Here is a 24785-nt window from a genome sequence, read left to right as displayed (position 1 = left end):
CCGTCATGGTTCGTTCGACAAAGCCTATAGAGAAAATTGTGTTTTCGTATGGGTTTCAGATAAATCTGAAAATAAGGTCTGTGGTAAACAGGCTTAGGAGATCTTATACGTTTAGTTCTATAAGATAATCATCAGCTAACGTCACATTGTGAATTTTGAATCATTTATGTTATTAAAAACAACAAAGGCTTCATAATTAAAGTTAATGTCGAGTGCTATTATCTCATAAAACAAAACGGATAAGATCTCCTAAACCTGTGTTAACCTCAGACTTTATTTCCTGTGTATATTCCAAAACCCTATTCTTTCCCCATAATTTTTTCCCATAGGGATGGCTTAACAAACCAGAGGTAACTCATTTCTGGGTTTTGGGAATACAAGCTGGCGAGCTCTATAGGCCTACTAAAAACTGATAACAACACTCAAATCATCACACAATTGCAGGGGGTTTATTTTGTTCAAAAAGTTACTGTCTCCAGACATAAATACAAACCATAAATGGTACAGTGGACACTTTGTAAATAGAATAAAAAACACATATGTATATACATTTGAATATATATATATATCTATGTGTGTATACATACACATACATACAGACGTATGCACTTTCAGCAGTTCAATGCAAGGACAACAGAAAGGAAAATATCAAAATGACAGTATAACGCCTACATCAAATTTAAGTGAAACTATGCATTTAAATGATTTATTTATTGTTTAACCTTGCTACAATGTAAATAATGAAAAATATGAAACTCTGGTTTGTAGTTTCGTATTTCGATTTTGATGTGACATTTTTGCTTTTAAAAAGGAGGCTGTGTTTTAAGCTGTATAAAACTATAATTTACAATATTCATGATTACAATTTTATTCCTCCAGAAAAGCTTGTTGGGAACCTGCAAACCAACCTAATGTACATAGAGGTAAAGAAAAGTTATTCAAACAAGAATCCTTAGAAAAGACAAACAAAACCATACAAATACAAAGGTCAATTCTTATACATAACTGCACATTAGTTAGGAGGTTAATTTAAACCAGTTTACATTCCATTGAACCTTTTCCTAAATTGGATTTCAAATTAACAAAAACTGAACAAATATAAAATGAGCACCGATTCACAATATATTACACATTTTTATAACTGTATAATATGTAATTATATATTTACTTATATATAATAATATATTATGATACCATGATAGCTAATCCAAACTCTTAAATGTTGTGTTTTAGAAACATTCTATAACAAGCTTTCTCTTACAGACAACAGAGAACATTTCGACCGCTCTTTTATACAACCCCTCTGCACAGTATACTTTTGTACCACTCTTCAAAAAGTCACACAGCATTCAAATCATCAAACCTTTAAAAGCAAATCAAAATTCAAACTAAGCCTGTCAATTGGTCAAATAGCATTTGGGCATTATCAGTTCGTCAAGAGGTCTCACCTATAACACTGAAAAAAAGAGAAAGAAACTGCAGGCCACATCCATTGTTACCCACCAGAAATTCCGTTACAAAGGTCATTTCTGTACTCTCTATGAGTAATAACATGATTATAAAGTACTGATTTACATCTGATTGTCATTACAAAATATCTATAAATCAAAGTCTTCCATAAGTTATAAAAGCAGAACAGATGAACCTTTAAAAAAATACCATGATTGGTATTTCATATTTGCGGTAAGGAGTTCCAACAATATTTGCGGTAAGGCCTTCCAACAACATGAAGACATTTCACATTTTCTCTTACTGTATACGTTTTAATATGGCTACATGCCATGCCAGATTTGATCTTTTAAAAGTATGTCAGACACTACGTATTTACATGACACAAAAACCTGCCCATTGATTGACAAAAGTAAAGGTGAAATTCAAACATGATGTCGAAAGGGCATCCATTGCTGCCTCACAAGCAAATAGTCCCATGAGCTTATCTTAAAACAGTTCTCTACAGAGAATACTTCTCGTCATCAAAAAGGTTTTCGGTAACAACACAGTGTCCTCTTCATGCAGATCAGCTTAGAACATTGAAACATTGAGAACCTAAAAAGGAAGGAAAATCCATTTTAGTTTTTAATTACTTGCTGTATATTATGGAAAAGTGAATTGAAGAATACGAGTATAGCGTTTCCATGAGCATACGTATACCAAAGACACTAACTAGGTATCTGGACTTCACATCAGCACTGCCACTATTATTGTAAATCATATTGTTTGTTGTACATCATCTTTAACAATGTAGATATCACTTTACTCTCAATAACACACCAATACCCACCGAATCATCCATGATGGAAGAAGGGTCAAAGTAGTCAGGCTTCAGCTCCGATCTCTCTCTACGATTTTTAGATGGTGGCTAAATAATAACAGCAGAGTAAGAAGAAGCACCAAAGCAGTAATATTCATAAATGCACTACTAGTGAGAAAATAAACATCATTGAGTGTATTTTACCAGATCAATATCCATAGTGTCGAAATCCATGCCCTCGTTGAGATCTTCCAAACGGTCCTCTGATGACATCATTACATCCTCTACTATTGGCTCCTCATCGTCCTCCATGAGTCCTGAACTGCGGCGGCTAGAGGGTCAAACACATGGCCACAAATAACTAAATACATTACACATGGCAGCAAATGACTATGTACTACACTGGGGTTGAAACACCACTGTGATCTGGAAGAAAAGTGCCATCTTACATTGCATGCTGCATGTGGCTCCTCATCTTGGCATACTGCATGCTGGCTCGCTCCTGCTGCTGCCGGGCCTCTGCCTGCTGTCTCTGGGCTAGCATCCAGGTCACCTGGGTACTGAAAACAGAGACAGACGCATTAATACAGACAGTCATACTTATTCAAACAAGAGGTGAACTTCAGCGGTTTCATTGGATATATCATTAATTGTGATAACATCGCATACGTAGATCAGTAACATTACAATGGCTAGGGTGTCCAATCAAAAATGCATCTTTTGAAAAAAAAGTTACCAAGAACAAAAATATATATGGAAAATTGCATCGCGTAAAAAATAGGCTGGATTCTGTGCAAAAATTAAGGCTACTGGCTACCTGACAGGCTCACTTTCCCGTTGAACTCCTCATCTTTCTTCTCGAATCCGCAGGACATAAAACAATATGGAGGTAAGATGGATATCGATATTCAGATGTGACATGTAGTATTTTCATATTTTAGAATACGCTTTTCATATTAACAAAAATTCCTGTTCATTTTAGAAGATTTCTCACAAAAACAAGCGTCTCTGAAATGTCAACGGAGCACTGAGCCTATACCTAGCCATTTATTTACAAAGCCTTTACATTTAATTCAGCTCGTGTCATGCTAATTTAGCTTTTTGTGACCCGCGGAAACAACTTTGAAGACGACCACCACAAAAAGTTAAATCCTCAAAATTTGTTATGAGAAACCTGCCCCGCTATGTCAACAGAGCTCAGTGCTTATTATCAGATGTATTAGGTTATGAAATCGGCGTTTTTGGATATAATGCTAATGAACATGAATAATCATATTTGTCTTGGTAAAACGTATTTTATAACTAACATAAGAAAGTGAAATTTAATCACCAAAGCGCATTTTCACCCACTCTGGGCAAAGATACTCATAAGAATCAAAAGGTTTTGAGCCATAGAAAGGTGTTCCATACTTGTAGTCCATGGGGGTCTGATGGTGCTGCTGGGGGGGCAGTGGTGGCTGCTGCTGCTGCTCGGATGTCATGCTGTAGACACCCATGTAACTCTCCTCCGGCCTCATTTTCTTGGGGTCCCTCAGCACAGTGGAGCTGAGATGTGGCGAGGGCATCATCACTGGCGTCTGCACATTCTGCTCCCGGTTCATCCACACAGCGTCTGTGCTGCAGCTGCTACTCTCCTCTGCTGCAATCGCAAGGGTTTCATAGGGTTTAATGAGGTTGTTATACAGTGGGCGGACTACTCACTGCTCAGATCGAGACATCTTAGCGCAGGGTCCCCCAACTGGCGGCTGATTTTATTTGGCCCCCCAAGTTTTCTGAGCAAAATATATATATATTTTTGTTGTTGGACAGACTAAAAACACTAAGAAATCAGCTCCAAGTGATCTTAATTTAAGATATCTGTTCCCAAGTATTCCCATGCATAATAGAGAGAAACGTGATTGTATACAAATGTAGACAAGGTTTGAAAGTATTATGTTTTAGTGACACATTACATCTGTTTGGGCTTCTTGCGGTCAATTTGATGCCAACAAATGATTTGTAATTATGTTCCTGCCCCTGACCATCCGCTCAAGAAGAAGAAGAAAAAAAGAATGGCCCCGCGGCTGAATTTAGTTGATGATCCCCATCTTAACGGACTGGCTTTTTAATAATGCCAACATCTCATAATGTCTAGCAAACACTTGCCTCAATTCATAAATATCTCATTTCCATTCAACAACTTATTCCCAAGTGAAAATGTAATTGATCATTTGGCTAGATTTATTGTATTGCTTGGACGGGCTTTTAGCATCTGTTTGGCCCTGATCAATGATCTGACATTGTGCTGCAGGTGCCAGATTCAGGAACACAAGGTGTTGTGTATTTCATATCACTAAACATTGAGCTTTCAGGTTAAATGCCAGTGTGTCATAGTATGTTGCCCATGCTGTTCTGTGGCTCTGTGTCGGCCCCTCACCTTCAGGCAGTTTCCTCTTCCCGGTGCTGGCTGGCTTGGCCTTCTTGCTCCTGATGCTGGAACCTCGGCTGCTGTAGCCGCTGATGACGGACATGGTGTCGTCGTCCCCTCCGGCCTGCAGGGAGTTCCTGTAGGAGATGAGGGGCAGCCAGCAGTCCTCTCGCTGCAAGGCCATCTGGAAGGTCATAAACCGCTCCAGGTAGAGGTGACTGCAGGGGACAGAGGACCACAACTCAACATCCATCATCTAGTGCAGTGGTAGTCACCAATATCTCAGAGGGAGCCACTCTTGTAAAACAAAATCACCGTGCAAGCTTCCATACCCATCGGAGGATGGGGGTTGGGAGGTCCCAAAGTCAAATTGATTCATACTTGATATTAAATAGATTTATACATGATATTTAAGATACTATTAACATGGACCATCAAGCTATTTGATTATCTGATTCTCTATTTTACGACAATTGGTGAATCTTTCGAATCTGACCTTACTGCTATTATCTCAATAAAAGTTACAGCAGAAGATGTGTCAAAACGGGTAATGGCAAATTTCAGTCTGAACGAAGTATGCTTTGGAGTGATCATCATAAAAGTATGGGAAAGTTATTTCAATATGCGCTAGAAACTGATTTTACAGCTCCGTTTGTCCCAGTTGCTAATAAGGTAACTCATGTAACCACGGTTCTATGAACTAAGCAGCACATTTAGCTGAATGAGGAAAAAACAACTAAATGTTTTTACATTATTGCCGCAAGCCGCCAATTAAGTCGCAGAGAGACGCATGTGGCTCGTGAGCCGCGCAATGACTATGGCTGATCTAGTGTAGCTGTGGTCTGTCTGGCTTCGGATAAGACAGTCACTGACTGCACATAAAAATAAGTATAACAGTTTCCTCTGACTTACACAGTCTTCTTGTCCTGACGAAGCAGTTTAGAGGAGAACTCGCTGAGAATGTCCAGGAAGGCTAGGTTGAGAGGAGGGTTTCCCTCTCCCTGCGGACTGGGCTCCTTGAAGGCAAACTCGATTCCATCCCTGCAGCAAGTGCAGCACAAGACAACATGTTTAGGAAGGAATTGATTGAAGTATTGAGCTGTAAATACTTTAACAGTTCTGGGATGTTGAGAAGCCTCAAATTAAAGCATGCCTACAGAGCTGTTAAACCTTTGGGCTTATTGATTTCTACTCAGAGGATGAGTTTTACATTTTCTGCAGGCTTACTTGTGTAACATGGCGATAGCCTCTCTGGTCTTCAGCTGATCCAGGCCAAAGGTTAACGAGAAACGTCGGGCCAGTTCTTTAATGCCGCAGAAGGACGACGACGAGCGGTCAAAGTTGCAGCCGAGGTCAGATAACATCTCATTGAAAAGCTGAAAGAGAAAAGTGTTGCAACTTTAAAATTGATCATCAAAACACTCATTGTACAAAATGAAGACAATACTTTAATTGAACGTTAATGCCTCCAAGGCTCTTACCTGCTGCAAACTCAGAATGAGGGTCTTGGCACACTGGATCTTGTCAATTTGTCTTGTTTTACTCATCGTTTCCTTGATGATATCTCCATAGTCGTTGTAGTACTAGAGAGAAAAGCACATGTAATCGATCGGGAATAGCATAACATGAATGGTTTTTTTAAGGGATAAATATTGTAGGAGGCCAGACATACCCTCATGTACTGCTTGAAGATATCAGCTCCAGTGTTCATCTCCACTACATTGTAAATGATCAGTTTGCAGTACGCTGCCAGCAGGTTACGTCTCTTGTGTAAAGCCTCGATTTTACTGGCTTCATCATCATGCTGCCCATCTGATAAAATTAAGAAAACCAAAATCACACATTCTTTTTATTATTTTTTATTTCACCTTTATTTAACCAGGTAGGCCAGTTGAGAACAAGTTCTCATTTACAACTGCGATAAGTAACTCCTTGCAAAATGTCATCATTCAGGTCTCCATATAAGGTGTTCACTTCAACTCAGAAAGAGCTCTGTTGTTTTACTACATATTTAAGATGTGTGTTCACATTAAAAGCCCTTCTCAGCTGTCTCCTTGTGTTGTGACTAGCTGCCAGGTGGGCTGAGTGGATGTCTGACTTGTGCTGCATGAGGGTGTGCTCTGTCTGGCCTGTACGGTGACTGCCTGAGGGTGTGCTCTGTCTGGCCTGTACGGTGACTGCCTGAGGGTGGGCTCTGTCTGGCCTGTACGGTGACTGCCTGAGGGTGGGCTCTGTCTGGCCTGTACGGTGACTACCTGAGGGTGGGCTCTGTCTGGCCTGTACGGTGACTGCCTGAGGGTGGGCTCTGTCTGGCCTGTACGGTGACTGCCTGAGGGTGGGCTCTGTCTGGCCTGTACGGTGACTGCCTGAGGGTGGGCTCTGTCTGGCCTGTACGGTGACAGTCCTGAGGGTGGGCTCTGTCTGGCCTGTACGGTGACAGTCTGGCAGGGGGCTGTGCCTGACCTGTGCTGTTGTTGTCGTCGTCCTGGTCGATGAAGACGTGGTCCAGGATGAAGTTGAGCAGCTCGGCCTGCAGGGAGGAGTCTGGCGTGTAGATCAGAGCCTCCAGCTGCTCCCGGCTCGACGACACGATCTGGTGGCTGAAGATCATCAGGGCGTCACACAGGATGGTGAAGGCCTGGAACACAGTCAATCAATCAATCACATTTAGTTAGAAAGCCCTTTCACGTTAACAGTTGCCACACAGGGCTCAGTGTTGTCCATAAGCGCTGGCCATCGGCTAAATAGCCGATAAGACTCGTTGTAAGCTGCCTACTTTTTCCACTTGATAAATTAACTAGGCTTTTTTTCTTCATTAAAACGTTTCAATTCGCTAGTCAGAAAAGTCTGTATACCCTTCTCCCACTAAAATGAACGATATACATCTTCTAGTGATCTATGGCTAGAACAGACACCTGTCAGTAATAAAGTGGGCGATGACAGGGAAACTGCTGGTTTGTCAGTCTGCCGTCGGTCCTGCCTCTCCATACCCATGTTATTTATGTACGCTGTGGATGGCTGCAGTCAAACTTCTTTTCAGAGGATGATGCTGCTTCATCGTTTCCTGTGAGTGGATTGACACGACCCATGTAATTTAAGAGGTAATGATGAGCTGAAATCCACTTCATTATTGTTTTGTGGCGGAATCATTTATTTTCTTTGGCGTATTTCATAGGCCTATACAGCCACAGAGTCGACTAGTTTATTATTAAAGGTGTCTGACTGAATAAAGTCAATCTCCTATAAATCACAACGTAGTGATGTTCATGGTATCACATCAGGAGTAAACCAAAGATCTTGTGTTTTCCTAGGTTTCCAAGCCCACGTCGAGACTTGCCAGTGACCGTTAAAATGACTTGTCAGTGTAGCCTAGTGATGGGTTGTTCCCGAAGAAATAGCTATTTGTTTAACAGATGTCAGGTCAGCGGTAACCAACCTTTGAGTCAAGATCACTTTCGCAGTCAAAAAGCTTGCAGAGATCTACCGCTCAGATAAAATAAAAAATAAAAACATGAAAAATGTAAACCAATGCAACATTAATAAAGTCTGCAGGAATGATGTTTGTGCAGTAGGCCTATTACATTATCACAGCATATTGGCTATATGCTTGGCCTGCCAATATTGTTTTTCTCAGACCGTATTATATTTAAAAACTCGAGCTTTGAAAACAAAATAGATCAGTTGTTGTATCACTTGTGAGGCACAGCTGAGCATGAATTGAAATAAGCTGTACTTGGCACAGTGATTTGAGCTATCCGATTGGCCAGCGCAGTAGGCGCACTTGATTTAGCCACTGCTCTTCCGGGTAGGCGGAGTTCGTCCCTTCAGACAAATGAAATGGTTCAGAATGGAAACCCTTTGCCTACCCGGCGCAGAGGGTTTCTGAATCAAGTGCACCTTCTGAATCAAAGTGCACCTTCTGAATCAAGTGCACCTTCTGAATCAAGCACAAAGTCAAAAAAAGAAAATTATAATAAAGGAACGCAAGCTTTTATCATTGACTTTTCTACAGAAATGTCTGGTTATCGACTAGGAATGCCGAATTGCATCAGTTAGAGAGCCGTTCATTTGGTTCCCTAACTTCCATACTGGTAGACTACTAATGCGTTTGGCGATTATCTGCAGATACATTTGGAAAACAGACAAAGATGTTGACTCCTCACTGCAGGAACAATAGGTAGTGGAGAGAGAGCCTCATTCTGGTCCAAAATATGATACAAGAAAACAGATTGAAGGCTATAAAAGCTAATCTTATGACACATGATATGGTATTATGAAATATATTAATACAGGTCTATTGATTTGATTAGTGTCGACAATGGAGTAGCCTAGTCAACTGCTGCTTTCTGTGTAGCAAAGCCCATATTTAACACCTGCTTCATTCTACAAACACCTGTAGGTTTATTCATTGGTGCCTGACTTTGTGTATTTGTGGAAAAGCACAATCTGGCGGGGGTCCAACCCCTGACAATTTTTGCATTTAAAACCATTTTCCCACAATTCTATATTGTTTCTCAGTTGGGAGCGCATGTTGACTTGACAGAACACAAACTTTTTTTCTTAGGTTTTTGCCACAAAATAATACTAAACTAGTTTCTGACTAGATTACTAATCTACCGCTTTCCCTCAAAGTCCCACCCACAGTGATTTATTGACAGGTCTGAAACCCTACTAAGTCTGTGACTCACAAATATCCTGCCCCCTCCCCTGACAATCCCACCCACAGTGATTGACTGAAAGGCCAAACTGTTAAAGGGATAGTTCACTCAAATTACAAAATGACACGTTGGTTTCCTTACCCTAAGTGTCCACAGCAGCAGAGCCAATAAAATACATAATTTGAATAACAAACATCAATGTGGCAATTCAAACTGTAAATATGACTTTCATCAAGAGAAGACAGGTTTAATGTTAAAAAAGGTTATCTTACTTAGAAAATAGTCCTGATCATAAAGGCCTAGGCGATATCCAGAACAACTAACAAACTAAACTCATACATTTTCAGTCATGTCTTTCTACTCAATACCACAACACATTTTTACCAATCTGGGAGGTAAAGTCATTAAAGTATTCAATAATTTAGCTGTGTATTTCAGATGGAATAAAGGCATTAGAAGGTAGAGATAGTTCTGAAAAATAAAATCCCAGGGGGGCATGTACCCCCGGCACCCCCCAGCCCAGAACTCCCTGGCTGGCTACTTTTTCTATTTGGCTGGCTACTCCATGTACTTAAGGGAAAACACAAAGTGCTTTATGCCTCAATCACACCGACAGCGCCATTGTGTTTGGTACAGCAGAAGTACATTCCTCTCCAATGGAACGCTGCGTTAACCTTGCAGCATTGCGTTGCAGTGGCAGGTGCAGTCCATCTGTGCGGTGCATACGCTGGAGTTATTGAACTCATGCATCAAACTGTATGTGTAGACGGCATGACAGAAATGGGAGCAGGTGATGGTGGATGTTGAACTTTTGTTGCACACATATCCAAATGATGCTACGTACCGTTTTAGGCAATGACGCTGTCGGTGTGATCGAGGCATTACAGTAATCAGCCAACACAGCAACATTTTAGCACTCACTGAATAGTGAACACACATCTTAGGGGAAAATGTGTCTAAGTCCAGCGATCCGACATGATGTAGGACAACCCACCTGCTCTTTGACGGTGGTGTTGACACTGGTGAGGTAGCTCTGGCACATCAGACAGAAAGCCCTCATCTGCTTCCTCAGGGTCACCATGTCCGCCTGGAAACACAACAGATATTCTCAGTATTCAACGCTCACTATTTCAGCAGTAAACCACATTCATCATCCAGGCATAATTGTCACTAGCATTTGTAGAAACCGGATAGTCATTAGTCACTGATAACAGTGTATTTACCTTTGTGGAGCTGCCCTCTGAAACCTTGGATAGGTGCCATAGGATGACATAGTGTGTGCACTGCATTGCATGAATGACAATCTGGGAAAGAGTATTACAAGGTAAGTGATAGTAAAGAATTGAGATTAGGTGAGTTTAAAGGGAGAACAGGGTTATGCTTTAGGTACCTGCTCAGGCATATCTCCATTCTGAAGTCCTGTGTTTAGTAGCTTATAGTTGCTGGTGAACAGGTCCCATTTAGAGAGGTCATGCGCACTGCAGAGGAGAGAAACACAATCTAGTCAGATAAGGAGTTCTGATTTATCTACCGTTCACTGGCAAATGTTTGGATTACACATTACTCGGGAAATCTTGATCAAGGCCTTACTTGTGGAATGCAGTGATCCTCTTCAGTGTGGACAGAACCTGGTAGGCATCATCCTCATCTGGTTCCTCGCCCTGAAACAACAGAGAACTGTCTAGTGAAATCCCACTCAAATGTACAGTTCCAGTCTCAATAGAACACAAGTACTACCTTACAAAATTACAATTACAAAACCCCACGAGAAATACTCTGAAGGTTCAGTGTCCTGTAGTCTTTAAATATCATTAAATCTGACGAACAGTTGTAAATCTGATCTCAAACAGTCCCTGAACCACCAAGCCATGTGAGCCCACCTCCTGTAGGAAGTCCTCCAGGAGTCTGTTGAACTTGTCCACCAGCTCGTCCAGTAGCTGGGACCTGGCGATGTCCACCCTGTTGAAGATGGTGAACTCCTCGTTGCAGAGAGCGTGGTAAGTCATGGAGCACGCCTCCAGCACGTCAGTCTCTGTGTGCTTCTCCACCACCTCCCTGATCTGACGCAGCAACGACTCCAAGTGCTGCACACAAACAGAGGGCAAAGGGATGCGAGGTCTCAAACTACATTCAGCCGCAATGGCCGTGTGAATAACTTACCGTTAACAATCTAAGGATTAGTTGAGGTCCAGGAATATAATATTCACAAACCTTTTCCAATCGACCAGTGGTGTAGATTTCCAGGTCAAAGAACTGCGGCAGCTGCAGTAAGTTGGTCACCTTCTCAGCATCAACAGAGTACTGTGAGGAAAGGATGGAGAGGGTGAGGGGAGCTACAAGATACTGAGGGTTGAGTAAGAAGTCATGGATCTGGTGGTCCCAGGGGCTGAGTTCTATATAGCAGCTGTGTGTAGATGACTTGATAACGGACCTTAGCCAACAACAGAGGCAACGCCACAGCGAAAATCTCAGTGATTCTCGTCCGGTCATCCAGCTGGGTTTTCTTCTCCTTCGCTGTCAAGACCTAGGATCATTTTTAGAAGAGCCAAATTACATCACAATCATGTTATATGAAAGGTTTTCATATAACCTCAGTCATCGGTGTGAATGTTCAAACATGGCTTCTGAGAATAGAGCCTTGAGAGCTCACTAGTACTGGAGTAGACCGCTGAGGGGCTTACATTGGTATATGCCAAGCAGCACTCACCCTCTTCCCTGTGCCCCTGCCCACTGGAGGGTGGCACTCACAGGCCTGGCGGATGGCACACAGCATGATCTCTATCAGAGCAGTCTCCTGGTGGTCAGTCAGGGCTGGACAGGGACAAACATGTTGATGAGATAAAACAGTGTGAACAAAAGTGTGTGTTTGTGAGCAAGGTGCTCCTCCTTACCCTCCTCCCCTGGCATGGGCTCATCCAGCAGCAGGCTGATCATGCTCTCCCAGTCTTTTAGCAGCTCCCCTGCACACTCCCACAGACTGTCCACCAGGTAGGCCCCGTGCTCATGGAGCTGCAAACGTTCAGAGATTTTCACAACCGAAACATGTGCCCCATGTAGGTCACTTCAAACAGACAGAGACTCTACATGGAGCCTGAACACACCTCACTCTCCAGGAAGAAGAAGACGGTGGTCTTGATGAGGTTCCCGTTGATGCTCTGCCTGCCCCTCCTGGGCATCCCCTCCTCCTCTGGACCTCGATGGCTGAAGAGCCTAAGAACAGGACAACATTGAGGTCAGGCTAAATGCTGCTGGATAACTCTCAAACTAACTTCAGTTTCTCAGCTAGGAGGCATTTCCAACCCAAATAGGGCTTTAATCACAATTCAGCTTCCACCACAGCTTCAGACAGCCAGTGTGAGACCTACTTCTTATAGAGGAACTCTCCTGCAGCCACAGCCACAGGTCGATGAGCAGAGTAGACCAGATGGTAGACACTCTCACAGTCCTCTGCTGTCAGGACCTCATCACTGCTACTGCAATGTGACAACAACAGAGACAGGGCTGTAAGGTCTCAGCGGGGTCAGCAGAGGGTCAGGGGTCATGGAGTACTGGACACTAATACATTTGCAATATTAACATGTTTTGCAGAATACTTACTGCAAGACAAGAGTCAGAAGTTTTATGGCTTGCACTGCAACATCATACTCCTTATCCAGAGTCATCGACACAATGCGGTCCTGTCAATGTCAGGAAAGTCAACATCTGGCCAACCATGATGTGCGTATGTTATGTACAGGATTTCTCAGTCAGTGGTGAGATGGTTGAGTGTCTGACCTACCTTGAAGCGGCTGGTGAAAAGCTCCAGCCGAGTGTTGAGCTCCCGGTTATAGTACAGGCCCTGGAGCGCAGTCAGACACTTGAGACGCACTTCACCTTGCTGCAGTCACAGGGAGGACAATGTTGTAACCACAACGTTCAAATCTCAATGCTGTAGCTCAGTGGTTCCCAAACTGTGGGGGGGGGGGGGCAAGGGGTCGGCAAGGGGGGCGCGGCTTTAAACTGACTCTTGAAAGTTGTAATAGTAGAATGCACAAGGTGCAATTTGGAAATGAGGTAGTGCATCATCAGTTCCTCTTGTCATGTTAGTCATTACATACCTCTGTTGGCTTCTGAAAATATGAAATATACTTATTCATGTCACTGAGGGAGAGAAGGCAATGTGTAATGTTTATATTCTGTCCGATAATGTGATTGTTAACCATCAGGGATCCTATGGGAGGAGAAGAGACAGTCTAGTGCAAGTCAACATGACAGCCGTGAGTTGGGGAGGAGTGAGCAATTTGGGGCCGAAGTCAGGTCAGATGAAGTGAGGAAGAACAGATATCACTAAGGTTCTGTCTAGCAACAGAGATGCATTGGCTGTTCAGATGTGTAGAAGAATCAGCATAGGAGAAAGGGTTAAATATCAGTGCTTGTGTGAATATGTATTTTGTCTTATGCAGCTGTATGACCCAATGGGTGAATAAACTTGGTTTAAGCTTTACTAATCGTCTGTGAGTTTTAATAGGTTCATTTAGAACCTAACACCTTAGAGAGCTATGTATAACTTGTCAGAAATGTCCAGATCAACTGGCCCATGTCAGCTAAAGTTGTTACTGTAAATGTTTAGTCACTCAAATATCACGAATATACATTAGACATGGCAAAATATATAGATTTGCAAGACAACTAGCTTTAAAACTGCAACATTTTCTTTGCTCCTTATAAAAAAAAAAAAGTGTAGAATTGCAGGAAATAAGCTTTTAAATCTGCAAAATTTTCTCCACCAACAAGAGGGGGGTGAACAGTTTGTGTCATGAACAGTGCTTGTGCCCATAGAAATAGACGTGTTTAGGGAGGGGCGAGGGATGTTCACCAATGCTGGAAGGGGGGCCCCAAGTGAAAAAGTTTGGGAACCCCTGCTGTAGCATTTCAACTCTGATAATAAACCTACAATTGAAATACACAGTACATCTTACTTAAATACAAGACACTGTACTGGCAATGCTTTACCACTCCCACAAATGCGATTTGACATATTGCATGGCTCACCTTGTCATGCATGGTCCATCCGACATACTTCAGATAACTGTCATTGAGAAAAGCATCGCTGTACATCTTCATCCATACCCCAATCTCCTCAATGCAAATTGCCCGGATTTCAGCTATGGCATCACTGATAAACAGAGAAGAAATGTCCAGACTTATTCACAGACCCATCATGCTCACTGGTCAATTCAATTATTTGATACCTTATGGCAGGGCAGTAAAAGAGGATTCATTAGAAAAGCTTAAGTGGTACAGCCAGAGGCAGTTTTAAAAGCCTACTTAGATCAGATATCAGTGGCACATGCTGTGCCATGATGAGCTGTTCTGCCTTAGCAACCGTTGCTGCCTGTTTAGCACAAGAGGGCGCCACAGAGCCTTGGAACAGCTCAGTGAAAGACCAGTCTGCACATCTCAGCTCCTGTATGCCTTCCATGCCACTGAAGTTGATTTCCACATTGAGAGATCGAACTCTCTGACATCTAGTGAATGCACCCACAGTTCTCTTTTTAGACCCCCTAACTTCAATAAAAATCGACGACATAAAAAACATTCAGAATATCCGCCCTAAAACAATACATAATTCTAAATATAACGCATAATCCATGACAGTTCTAATTGGATTCATTGTTCTGCATGTAGAAAGATGACAAATTACAATACATACCGATATCTGTGAACAAACACTCCTTTGAAAATCGCATTCATCATGTTTTCAATTTCGTCTTGATTTTCTTGAAGCTGAAAATAGAGACATTTAAAATAAAAAATGCCTTTAAGATTTCTAAATAGAAAGAAGTGGAGGGTGCACAACCAACGTGAGTCGAGGAGCAACCAAAAACAAAATCATAATTGAAAAGGAAAAGGCGCATCGCTCACTCAATATTAATACTATTAAAAGTCTGACGTTCAGGACTTAATCAATGGCCTTCATCAGAAACTGGTTCTGATGAAGGCCATTAATGAAGGGCAAAAACGTCAAGCTTTTAGATGTTAAAATAAAATAATATGCTTTTAATGGTGAGCGAGCCTTTTCCTTTTGAAATATACATATTTAAATGGTCAGGTTAGAATTGTTAGGACCAGGTAACAGTTCAGGCACCATAAGAGGAACCTACTGACCTCTTTACGCTTCTGTAAAAGGAGCTCCAGCCGATCGTTGGCCCTCTTGGCCATGACCTTGTTCCTCTCTGCCTCGTACTGCCTCTGAGTGTTGTCCATGTTGATGCTCAGGTTCAGAGCCACGTTCACCAAGGCGGTCATCAACTTCATGGCTGGTAGAGACAACAACTGACTTGAGTGACATCTACTAATTAATAAGGCACTATTAATGCAGACTGGCCATCAAGTCAAGGTATATTCAACAGGCCTACATATAGACACACAGCATATCCCTCATAAAAGATAGCATTACATACATCAAGCTGGTAGTTTAACAGTGCTTTAACTGCAGCCTTCCCTCAGCCTTCCCTGTCTATGTTGTGTTAGTACGGACCTGCCAGTGTGCTGGTGTGTCTGAAGGCTCGGACCTGCGAGTCAGACAGGCCCGTGAGCAGTGAGATAACCGTGTCCATCATGTACTCGTCATAGATGATGCTGTACTGACACTGCCGCACCAGCACCCCGATAAACTCACAGAAGCTCGACTTGAACTTCTTCCACAGTGGCCCTGCCATGGTTAACGGGTAGTCCCCGCTGTCCTATTTGATCACACAGAGAGAGAGAGAAAAATTTAGAAAAACGTTTAGATTGACCCTATAGACAGAGGCATAAATAACGACGTACAGTAAGTGTACCATCAGACAGTACCTCATCAAACTCCTCAGTCATCTTCCTGATTATCTCAGAGTTTTGCATGTGCCTGAACATCTCTGCACTGACAGCACCTGTAGCAAAATCAAACAGAACAATCATAAAATCTTAGCTCGCTCAATAATCACAAGTAATGGACGCAAAATGATTTAGAAACTTCCTTCTCAGGGTTTAGTATTCGATTCAATCCACTCTGGGTGCCTACCTTTACAGCCGGAGCACTGGATGAAGAAGTTGATCAAGTCCAGGAGTGCAATATCTCGATCGTTCTTGTAAGACTCAATCCAGTCATCAACAACAGACTGAAAGAAAAGACACCCATTCACCATCACTTTAATATGAAAATACTAGTATCACCAACATGCTTTGAGAATTACATTGTCTAATAAAAAATAAAAGTTTGTACCAACCTGTGTGGCACTCTTCCCCATTTTCACCACCTCGAACAGGGTCATGTTCTCCATCCCATTCTCCTGGTGGTGGCCATTCACCCGGCCAAGGCCAGCACCCTTCGCTGCCCCACCCTTTCCCTTCTCTCCGGGGGCTTTCTTCCCCTTCTTAACAGCCTAGAACAGACAAGAATACCATGTAAAGTGTCAGTGTACATTGTGTGTGTATAAAGGTATAACAGTACGTGGCCATACCCAACCTATTATGGCTTTCTTGTGTTGATAGAGGATTTTAGATGCAAGTCTCACCTTTCCTTTCCCAAGCTTTGCATTTTTGACATCGGGGTCCTCAAGGTCTGTGTCAGAGGACAACTGTGTGTCAGCCTCCCTGTTCAGAAACCAAAATGAGGTCATAGCAACCATTCATTGAGTTCCGTGGTTGCCATGGCACTGTAAGGAAGCCTTGGCAGACAGCTCTGTAAACATTGTACACTGAACAAAAATATAAAACGCAACATGTAAAGTGTTGGTCCCATGTTTCATGAGCTGAAATAAATGACCCCAGAAATTTTCCACATGCACAAAAAGCTTATTTCTCTCAAATGTTATGCACAAATGTGTTTACATTCCTGTTAGTGAGAATTTCTCCTTTGCCAAGACAATCCATCCACCTGACAGGTGTGGCATATCAAGAAGCTGATTAAACAACATGATCATTACACAGGGGCACCTTGTGTTGTCACACAACATAATGCCACAGATGTCTCAAGTTTTGAGGGAGCGTGAAATTGGCATGCTGACTGCAGCCTACCAGATGAGCTAAATGCCTTTTATACCAGCTTCGAGGCAGAGCACCAGCTGTTCCGGACGACCGTGTGATCACGCTCTCCGTAGTCGATGTGTACAAGACCTTTAAACAGGTCAACATTCAAAAAGCTGCGGGGCCAGACGGATTACCAGGACGTGCACTCAAAGCATGTGAGGACCAACTGGAAAGTGTCTTCACTGACATTTTCAACCTCCCCCTGACCGGGTCTGTAATACATACCTACATGTTTCAAACAGACCACCATCGTCCCTGTGCCCAAGAAAGCGAAGGTAACCGGCCTAAATGATTACCGCCCCGTGGCACTCACGTCGGTAGCCATGAAGTGCTTTGAAAGGCTGGTCATGGCTCACATGAACACCACCATGCCAGAAGCTCAAGACCCAGTGCAGTTCGCATACCGCCCCAACAGATCCACAGATGACAATCTAAATTGCACTCCACACTGCCCTTCCCCACCTGGACAAAAGGAACTATGTGAGAATGCGGTTCATTGACTACAGCTCAGCGTACAACACCATAGTACCCACAAAGCACTAAGCAAAGAACCCTGGGACTAAACACATCCCTCTACAACTGGATCCTGGACTTCCTGACGGGCCACCCCAGGTGGTAAGGGTAGGTAACAACACATCCGCCACGCTGATCCTCAACATTGGGGCCCCTTGGGGGTGCGTGCTCATTCCCCTCCTGTACACCCACGACTGAATGGCCAAGCATGACTCCAACACCATCATTAAGTTTGCCAATGACACAACAGTGGCAGGCCTGATCACCGACAATGATGAGACAGCCCATAGGGAGGAGGTCAGAGACCTGGCAGTGTGGTGCCAAGACAAAAACCTCTCCCTCAACGTGAGTAAGACAAAGGAGTTCATTGTGGACTATAGGAGAGGCAGGGCCAAACAGACCCCCATTAACATCAATGGGGCTGAAGTGGAGCGGATCGAGATCTTCAAGTTCCTTGGTGTCCACATCACCAACAAACTATCATGGTACCAACACACCAATACAGTTGTGAAGAGGGCATGACAACACCTTTTCCCCCTCAGGAGACTGTAAAGATGCGGCATGGGTCCCCAGAACCTCAAAAAGTCTATCGAGAGCATCCTGACCGGTTGCATTACTGCCTGGTTGGCAACTGCTCAGCATCTGACCGTAAGGCACTACAGAGGGTAGTGTGTAGAATGGCCGATTAATTAGGGCCGATTAATTATGGCCGATTTCAAGTTTTCATAACAATCGGAAATCGGTATTTGTGGACGCCGATTTGGACGTTTTTTTTTTTTTGACCTTTATTTAACTAGGCAAGTCAGTTAAGAACACATTCTTATTTTCAATGACGGCCTAGGAACGGTGGGTTAACTGCCTTGTTCAGGGGCAGAACGACATATTTTTACCTTGTCAGCTCAGGGATTCAATCTTGCAACCTTACGTTAACTAGTCCAACGCTCTAACCACCTGCTTTACATTGCACTCCACAAGGAGCCTGCCTGTTACGCGAATGCAGTAAGAAGCCAAGGTCAGTTGCTAGCTAGCATTAAACTTATCTTGTAAAAAACAATCAATCAATCATAATCACTAGTTAACTACACATGGTTGATGATATTACTAGTTTATCTAGCCTGTCCTACGTTGCATATAATCGCTTAGGTACACGTTGCTCCAACCATAAACATCAATGCTTTTCTTAAAATCAATACACAAGTATATATTTTTAAACCTGCATATTTAGTTAATATTGCCTGCTAACATGAATTTCTTTTAACTAGGGAAAATTTGTCACTTCTCTTGCAAACAGAGTCAGGGTATATGCAGCAGTTTGGGCCGCCTGGCTCGTTGCGAACTGTGAAGACTATTTCTTCCTAACAAAGACAGTAGACTTGGCCAAACGGGGGATGATTTAACAAAAGCGCATTTGCGAAAAAATCACAATCGTTGCACAACTGTACCTAACCATAATCATCAATGCCTTTCTTAAAATCAATACACAGAACTATATATTTTTTAAATCTGCATATTTAGCTAAAAGAAATCCAGGTTAGCAGGCAATATTAACCAGGTGAAATTGTGTCATTTTGCATTCATTGCACGCAGTCAGGGTATATACAACAATTTGGGCCGCCTGGCTCGTTGCGAACTAATTTGCCAGAATTTTACGTAATTATGACATAACATTGAAGGTTGTGCAATGTAACAGGAATAACGTTTTGTTTTTCGAGATGATAGTTTCCGATTTCGACCATATTAATGACCTAAGGCTCGTATTTCTGTGTGTTATTATGTTATAATTAAGTCTATGATTTGATAGAGCAGTCTGACTGAGCGATGGTCGGCAGCAGCAGGCTCGTAAGCATTCATTCAAACAGCCCTTCGCAATGCATTGCGCTGTTTATGACTTCAAGCCTGTCAACTCCCAAGATGAGGCTGGTGTAACCGATGTGAAATGGCTAGCTAGTTAGCCGGGTGCGCGCTAATAGCGTTTCAAACGTCACTCGCTCTGAGACTTGGAGTAGTTGTTTCCCTTGTTCTACATGGGTAACGCTGCTTCGAGGGTGGCTGTTGTCGATGTCTTCCTGGTTTGAGCCCAGGTAGGAGCGAGGAGAGGGACGGAAGCTATACTGTTACACTGGCAATACTAAAGTGCCTATAAGAACATCCAATAGTCAAAGGTATATGAAATACAAATGGTATAGAGAGGAATAGTCCTATAATTCCTATAATAACTACAAATTAAAACATCTTACCTGAGAATATTGAAGACTCATGTTAAAAGGAACCACCAGCTTTCATATGTTCTCATGTTCTGAGCAAGGAACTTAAACGTTAGCTTTCTTACATGGCACATATTGCACTTTTACTTTCTTCTCCAACACTTTGTTTTTGCATTATTTAAACCAAATTGAACATGTTTCATTATTTAGTTGAGGCTAAATTGATTTTATTGATGTATTATATTAAGTTCAAATAAGTGTTCATTCAGTATTGTTGTAATTGTCATTATTACAAATAAATAAATAAAAGAAAATTGGCCGATTAATCGGTAGTGGATTTTTTTTGGCCCTCCAATAATCGGTATCGGCGTTGAAAAAAAATCATAATTGGCCGACCTCTAGTAGTGTGTATGGCCCAGTACATCACAGGGGGCCAAGCTTCCTGACATCCAGGACCTATATACTAGGCGGTGTCAGAGGAAGGCCCAAAAAATTGTCAAAGATTCCAGCCACAGAGTGTTCTCTCTGCTACCGCACGGCAAGCGGTACTGGAGCGCCAAGTCTAGGACCAAAAGGCTCCTTAACAGCTTCTACCCCCTCAAGCCATAAGACTGCTGAACAATTAACCAAATGGCCAACCGGACTATTTACATTGACACTACTCACTGTTTATTATCTATGCATAGTCACTTTACAAATTACCTCAACCAACCTGTACCCTCGCACATTGACTCAGTACCCGCAGGTAGCCTAGTGGTTAGAGTATTGGGTCAGTAACCGAAAGGTTCCTGGATCAAATCCCTGAGCTGACAAGGTAAAAATCTGTTGTTCTGCCCCTGAGCAAGGCAGTTAACCCACTGTTCCCCGGGCGCCAAAGACGTGAATGTCAATTAAGGCAGCCACCCGCACCTCTCTGATTCAGAGGGGTTGGGTTAAATGCGGAAGACACATTTCAGTTGAAGGCATTCAGTTGTACAACTGACTAGGTATCCCCCTTTCCCTATCCCTGTATATAGCCTTGCTATTGTTATATAATTTTATTGTGTCACTTTTAGATTTTATTTTATATATTTTTTACTTTAGTTTATTTAGACATTTACTTTAGTTTATTACGTAAATATTTTCTTAACTTATTTCTTGAACTGCATTGTTGGTTAAGGGCTTGTAATTAAGTAAGGTTTATACCTGTTGTATTCGGTGCATGTGACAAATAACATTTGATTCGCAGGAACGTCCACCAAAGCTGTTGCCAGAGAATTTAATGTTAATTTCACTACCATAAGCTGCCTCCAACATTGTTTAACAGAATTTGGCAGTACATCCAACCAGCTTTACAACTGCAGACCACGTGTAACCACGCCAGCCCAGGACCTCCACATCTGGCATCTTCACCTGCAGGATTATCTGAGACCAGCCATCCGGACAGCAGATGGAGGAGTATTTCTGTCTGTAATAAAGCCCTTTTGTGGGGAAAAACTATTTCTGATTTGCTGGGCCTGGCTCCCCAGTTTGTGGGCCTGGCTCCTTCTAGGCCCACCCATTGCTGTGCCACTGGCCAGTCATGTGAAATCCATAGATTAGGGTCTAATGAATTTATTTCAATTTACTGATTTCCTTATATGAACTGTAACTCAGTAAATTCGTTGATATTCTTACATGTTGCGAACATGGGACCAACACTTTACATGTTGCATTTTTGTTCAGTATATATATATTTTATATATTAGATTTTTTTCAAGCAACTGAGATTCTGTATGAAAAGCGCTATATAAAATAAATCTATTATCATTATACACACTGAACTAGTTTGAAGGTCTATCTATGCAATACAATGCTTATTATGTTCACTGCATCTTCACCGTTTACATTTTTTTTAAATGGTGACACTTTTCACATCTAAGTTATACTTACTGAGGAAACTGAAACTCTGTGTGCAACTCCTGTGCTGCTATCATTTCTTTAACATTTTCTGGACCCAGTCTGGTAAGTATGGACTTCTCCCCTTCTCAGGATCCACCAAAATGTAGGGTAATACAACCTAGAATATATGAAAAGAAATGAGGGGTTAGTTAATTTGAGAAATCTATTGTGTTTGATAGAAGAGCTCTTCAGAGTACATACTTTGAGTGGAACACACTGCCCTCCTCTGAACAGATTTTCCTTCATGGACAGGTTTCAAACTTTCAAATGGACAAATGCAGTAACTTAAACATAGGCGTAAAACCATCATTAGACCGCTTTTGTCCAACCATGTAGACCAATTATTTTGACTCATCACATACGCTGCTGCTTATTATATCCCGTTACATAGTCACTTTACCCCTACCTATATTTTACATATCAACCTAAATTACCTTGTACCGTTGCACATCGACTCGTACTGGTACCCCGTGTATATAGCCAAGTTATTGTTCCTCATTGGGTATTATTATTATTTTTCTCTCTGCATTGTTGGAAAGGGCCCGTAAGCATTTCACTGTTAGTCTACACCTGTTGTTTACGAAGCATGTGACGAATGGAAATGTGGGCACCAACTTGCAAGCCAGCTGCAATTATAAGAAAGCTAGCTAAGCTAACTAGCTAGTTGCTACTAGAGCAGGGGTCCCCAATTAAATTCATCCGCGGGTTTATTTCTGTATCTTGATCAGGGCGCCGAAACATAATTCTAAGTAATATGGATACTGGGGCGGAAGGTAGCCTAGTGGTTAGAGCGTTGGACTTGTAACCCAAAAGGTTGCAAGATCGAATCCCCAAGCTGACAAGGTAAAAATCTGTCATTCTGCCCCTGAACAAGGCAGTTAACCCTCTGTTCCTAGGCCGTCATTGAAAATAAGAATTTGTTCTTAAAACTGGCTTGCCTAGTTAAATAAAGGTAAATAATACTGCAAATTGACTGTAAGAAGCACAAACAGATATAGTATTTGACAAAAGAATTCGAATTTCAAACCTTGATTACATTGGAATACAATACATATGCCTCTATTTTTGCGTGGGAATACTTGGGAACAGAAGTAAGATGATTTACTGGTGATTTTACAGTCTTTTAGTTTCAACAACGAATATATATATATATACACACACACACACACACACACACACACATTTGCTCAGAAAACTTGAGGGGCCAAATAAAATCGCCAGCTGGCCCAACTCGGCCCGCCCTTTGGGGAACCCTGATGTAGCTAGCTGGCCAGCCTAGTTCGTTGCTTTGCTAAGTAGCTTGCTAGCCAGTTATTAAAGCTAACGATGCTTCAAAATGAAAGATGAAGGCCATTCGCTAAGCTGCGTTAGCAAATTTCTTTGCAAATGAGAAGATTGAACGAACTAACTAGCTCGATACACGTCGGCTTTCCCTCCATTTTGAGGCCTGCTCCATGTAAGGCCAGCAATAGACGTTCTTAAAAATACTCAATCTTTGTTCATTGGTTGATGTCGGAGAACACAAGGTTGGCTAACGTAGTCTAGCATTCTGAGGTTGTCAGAAATGTAATGGTAACAGTAAATGTAACCAAGTTAATAATTAAAAAACTAACCGACAAGTATGAAAATTGATTTGTCATACTAGCTAGCTAGACAGATTTCCAATATCTACCTAGCTACTCCCAAAAACAAGCTACATAGCTAGCTTCCGTGTAAACAATGTTCGACGTCCTCCATCGTTGCCAGCCGCTAGGTAGCGTTAGCTTGCTAACTCATTATTAGTTAGCTGGCGATCTAACTAGGTAATGGTTGACGTTAGCGTTAGATATAAACGAACACTCGCATGATGGGTTTTTGGTGAGCAAGATTAGGTAACGATTCCGACTCAAAATCAGGCAAAGTCGCTGCACACAATCGTAGAAGAGGAACATAACCTAGCTAGGTTAGCTAACTACAATAGCTAACGTTACCGTGTTATTACTACTGTTAGCGTACTAACAATAGTTAACTTCACAGCAAATATGTATCCTTGTTATAGTCAAGTGAAACGTCTATATGGTTTGATGAAAGCTGAGTTAGCTGACACGGCTAATTTGCGACGTAACCGCTACTCCAAATCCAAGTTCCTTATTGTAGCTAGCTAACATGAATTGTCCTACATATAACTAATAACGTGCTAGTGTATTCAGCATTAATAGCAACACAGCTAGCTAACGTTAGCTAGCTAGATAAAACGACAAACTGCCAGAATCGTATCCGCCATTTTACAACTTACCTCGTTGTTTGAATCAAACACTGTAATCAATCCTCAAAATAGTCCAGATGTTTCTGAAGTTGTCTCGCTCGAACTTTTATTAACTATTCAATATATACTTGGCTATTCATCACACTCGGAAATTTTTATTTGGTCGATCTGATTCCTGATCTCTGGCTACTCTTTTTTTTTTTTACTGCTAGCTAACGTAACTAGCATGGCTCAGTTTGTTGTCGATGGATTCCTGTTGCTGATGTCGCACCACCTGTCGGTGAAATTGAACACTACACTTGACCGCAACCTAATTTTCGTACAACAATCATATTGATAGAACATTGCCATAACACGTACTGTTGATTCATAAACCACTGAGAACCAGTATACACATAATGGTACAGGTTCTGCACAGCGAAAATAGGAATAGCTTTTTACGCACAGCACATGTTTTATGTACGAACCATAACAGATCATTGAATTATATTTTAAAGGGGCTTTACATCTCTAGTCTACCAGTTTCCACAACCATAAA

General features: G+C 42.0%; 1 protein-coding gene across 2 annotated transcripts; it reads right to left on the bottom strand.

The window, feature by feature from the left end:
- Positions 1 to 427: 427 nt before the first annotated feature.
- LOC106603378 (cohesin subunit SA-2) lies at positions 428 to 24527 on the bottom strand. Of its 2 annotated transcripts, XM_014196973.2 has the most exons (34): positions 24278 to 24527; positions 21994 to 22120; positions 16852 to 16930; positions 16564 to 16719; positions 16359 to 16455; positions 16151 to 16227; positions 15837 to 16041; positions 15464 to 15615; positions 15009 to 15082; positions 14348 to 14471; positions 13095 to 13193; positions 12914 to 12993; positions 12682 to 12789; positions 12418 to 12526; positions 12208 to 12325; positions 12024 to 12127; positions 11748 to 11840; positions 11528 to 11617; positions 11197 to 11400; positions 10907 to 10977; positions 10707 to 10794; positions 10540 to 10620; positions 10311 to 10403; positions 7122 to 7296; positions 6331 to 6470; positions 6140 to 6241; positions 5886 to 6034; positions 5571 to 5699; positions 4668 to 4876; positions 3662 to 3890; positions 2701 to 2811; positions 2456 to 2582; positions 2282 to 2359; positions 428 to 2046 (listed from the first exon to the last, which is right to left on the bottom strand). In XM_014196973.2, the coding sequence occupies exons 2-34, from the start codon at positions 22035 to 22037 to the stop codon at positions 2023 to 2025; spliced, it is 3819 nt and encodes a 1272-aa protein (XP_014052448.1). In that variant the 5' UTR covers positions 22038 to 22120; positions 24278 to 24527; the 3' UTR covers positions 428 to 2022. The 2 variants fall into 2 exon arrangements, 1 of the variants encoding a protein (XP_014052448.1); XR_006769636.1 differs by lacking the exons at positions 428 to 2046; positions 2282 to 2359 and adding an exon at positions 3069 to 3105.
- Positions 24528 to 24785: the final 258 nt, after the last annotated feature.

Source organism: Salmo salar, chromosome ssa04, assembly GCF_905237065.1.
Source record: "Salmo salar chromosome ssa04, Ssal_v3.1, whole genome shotgun sequence".
Lineage (NCBI taxonomy): Eukaryota > Metazoa > Chordata > Actinopteri > Salmoniformes > Salmonidae > Salmo > Salmo salar.
Note: the sequence above shows the minus strand (reverse complement) of the source record. Positions and strands in the feature narration are given on the sequence as shown.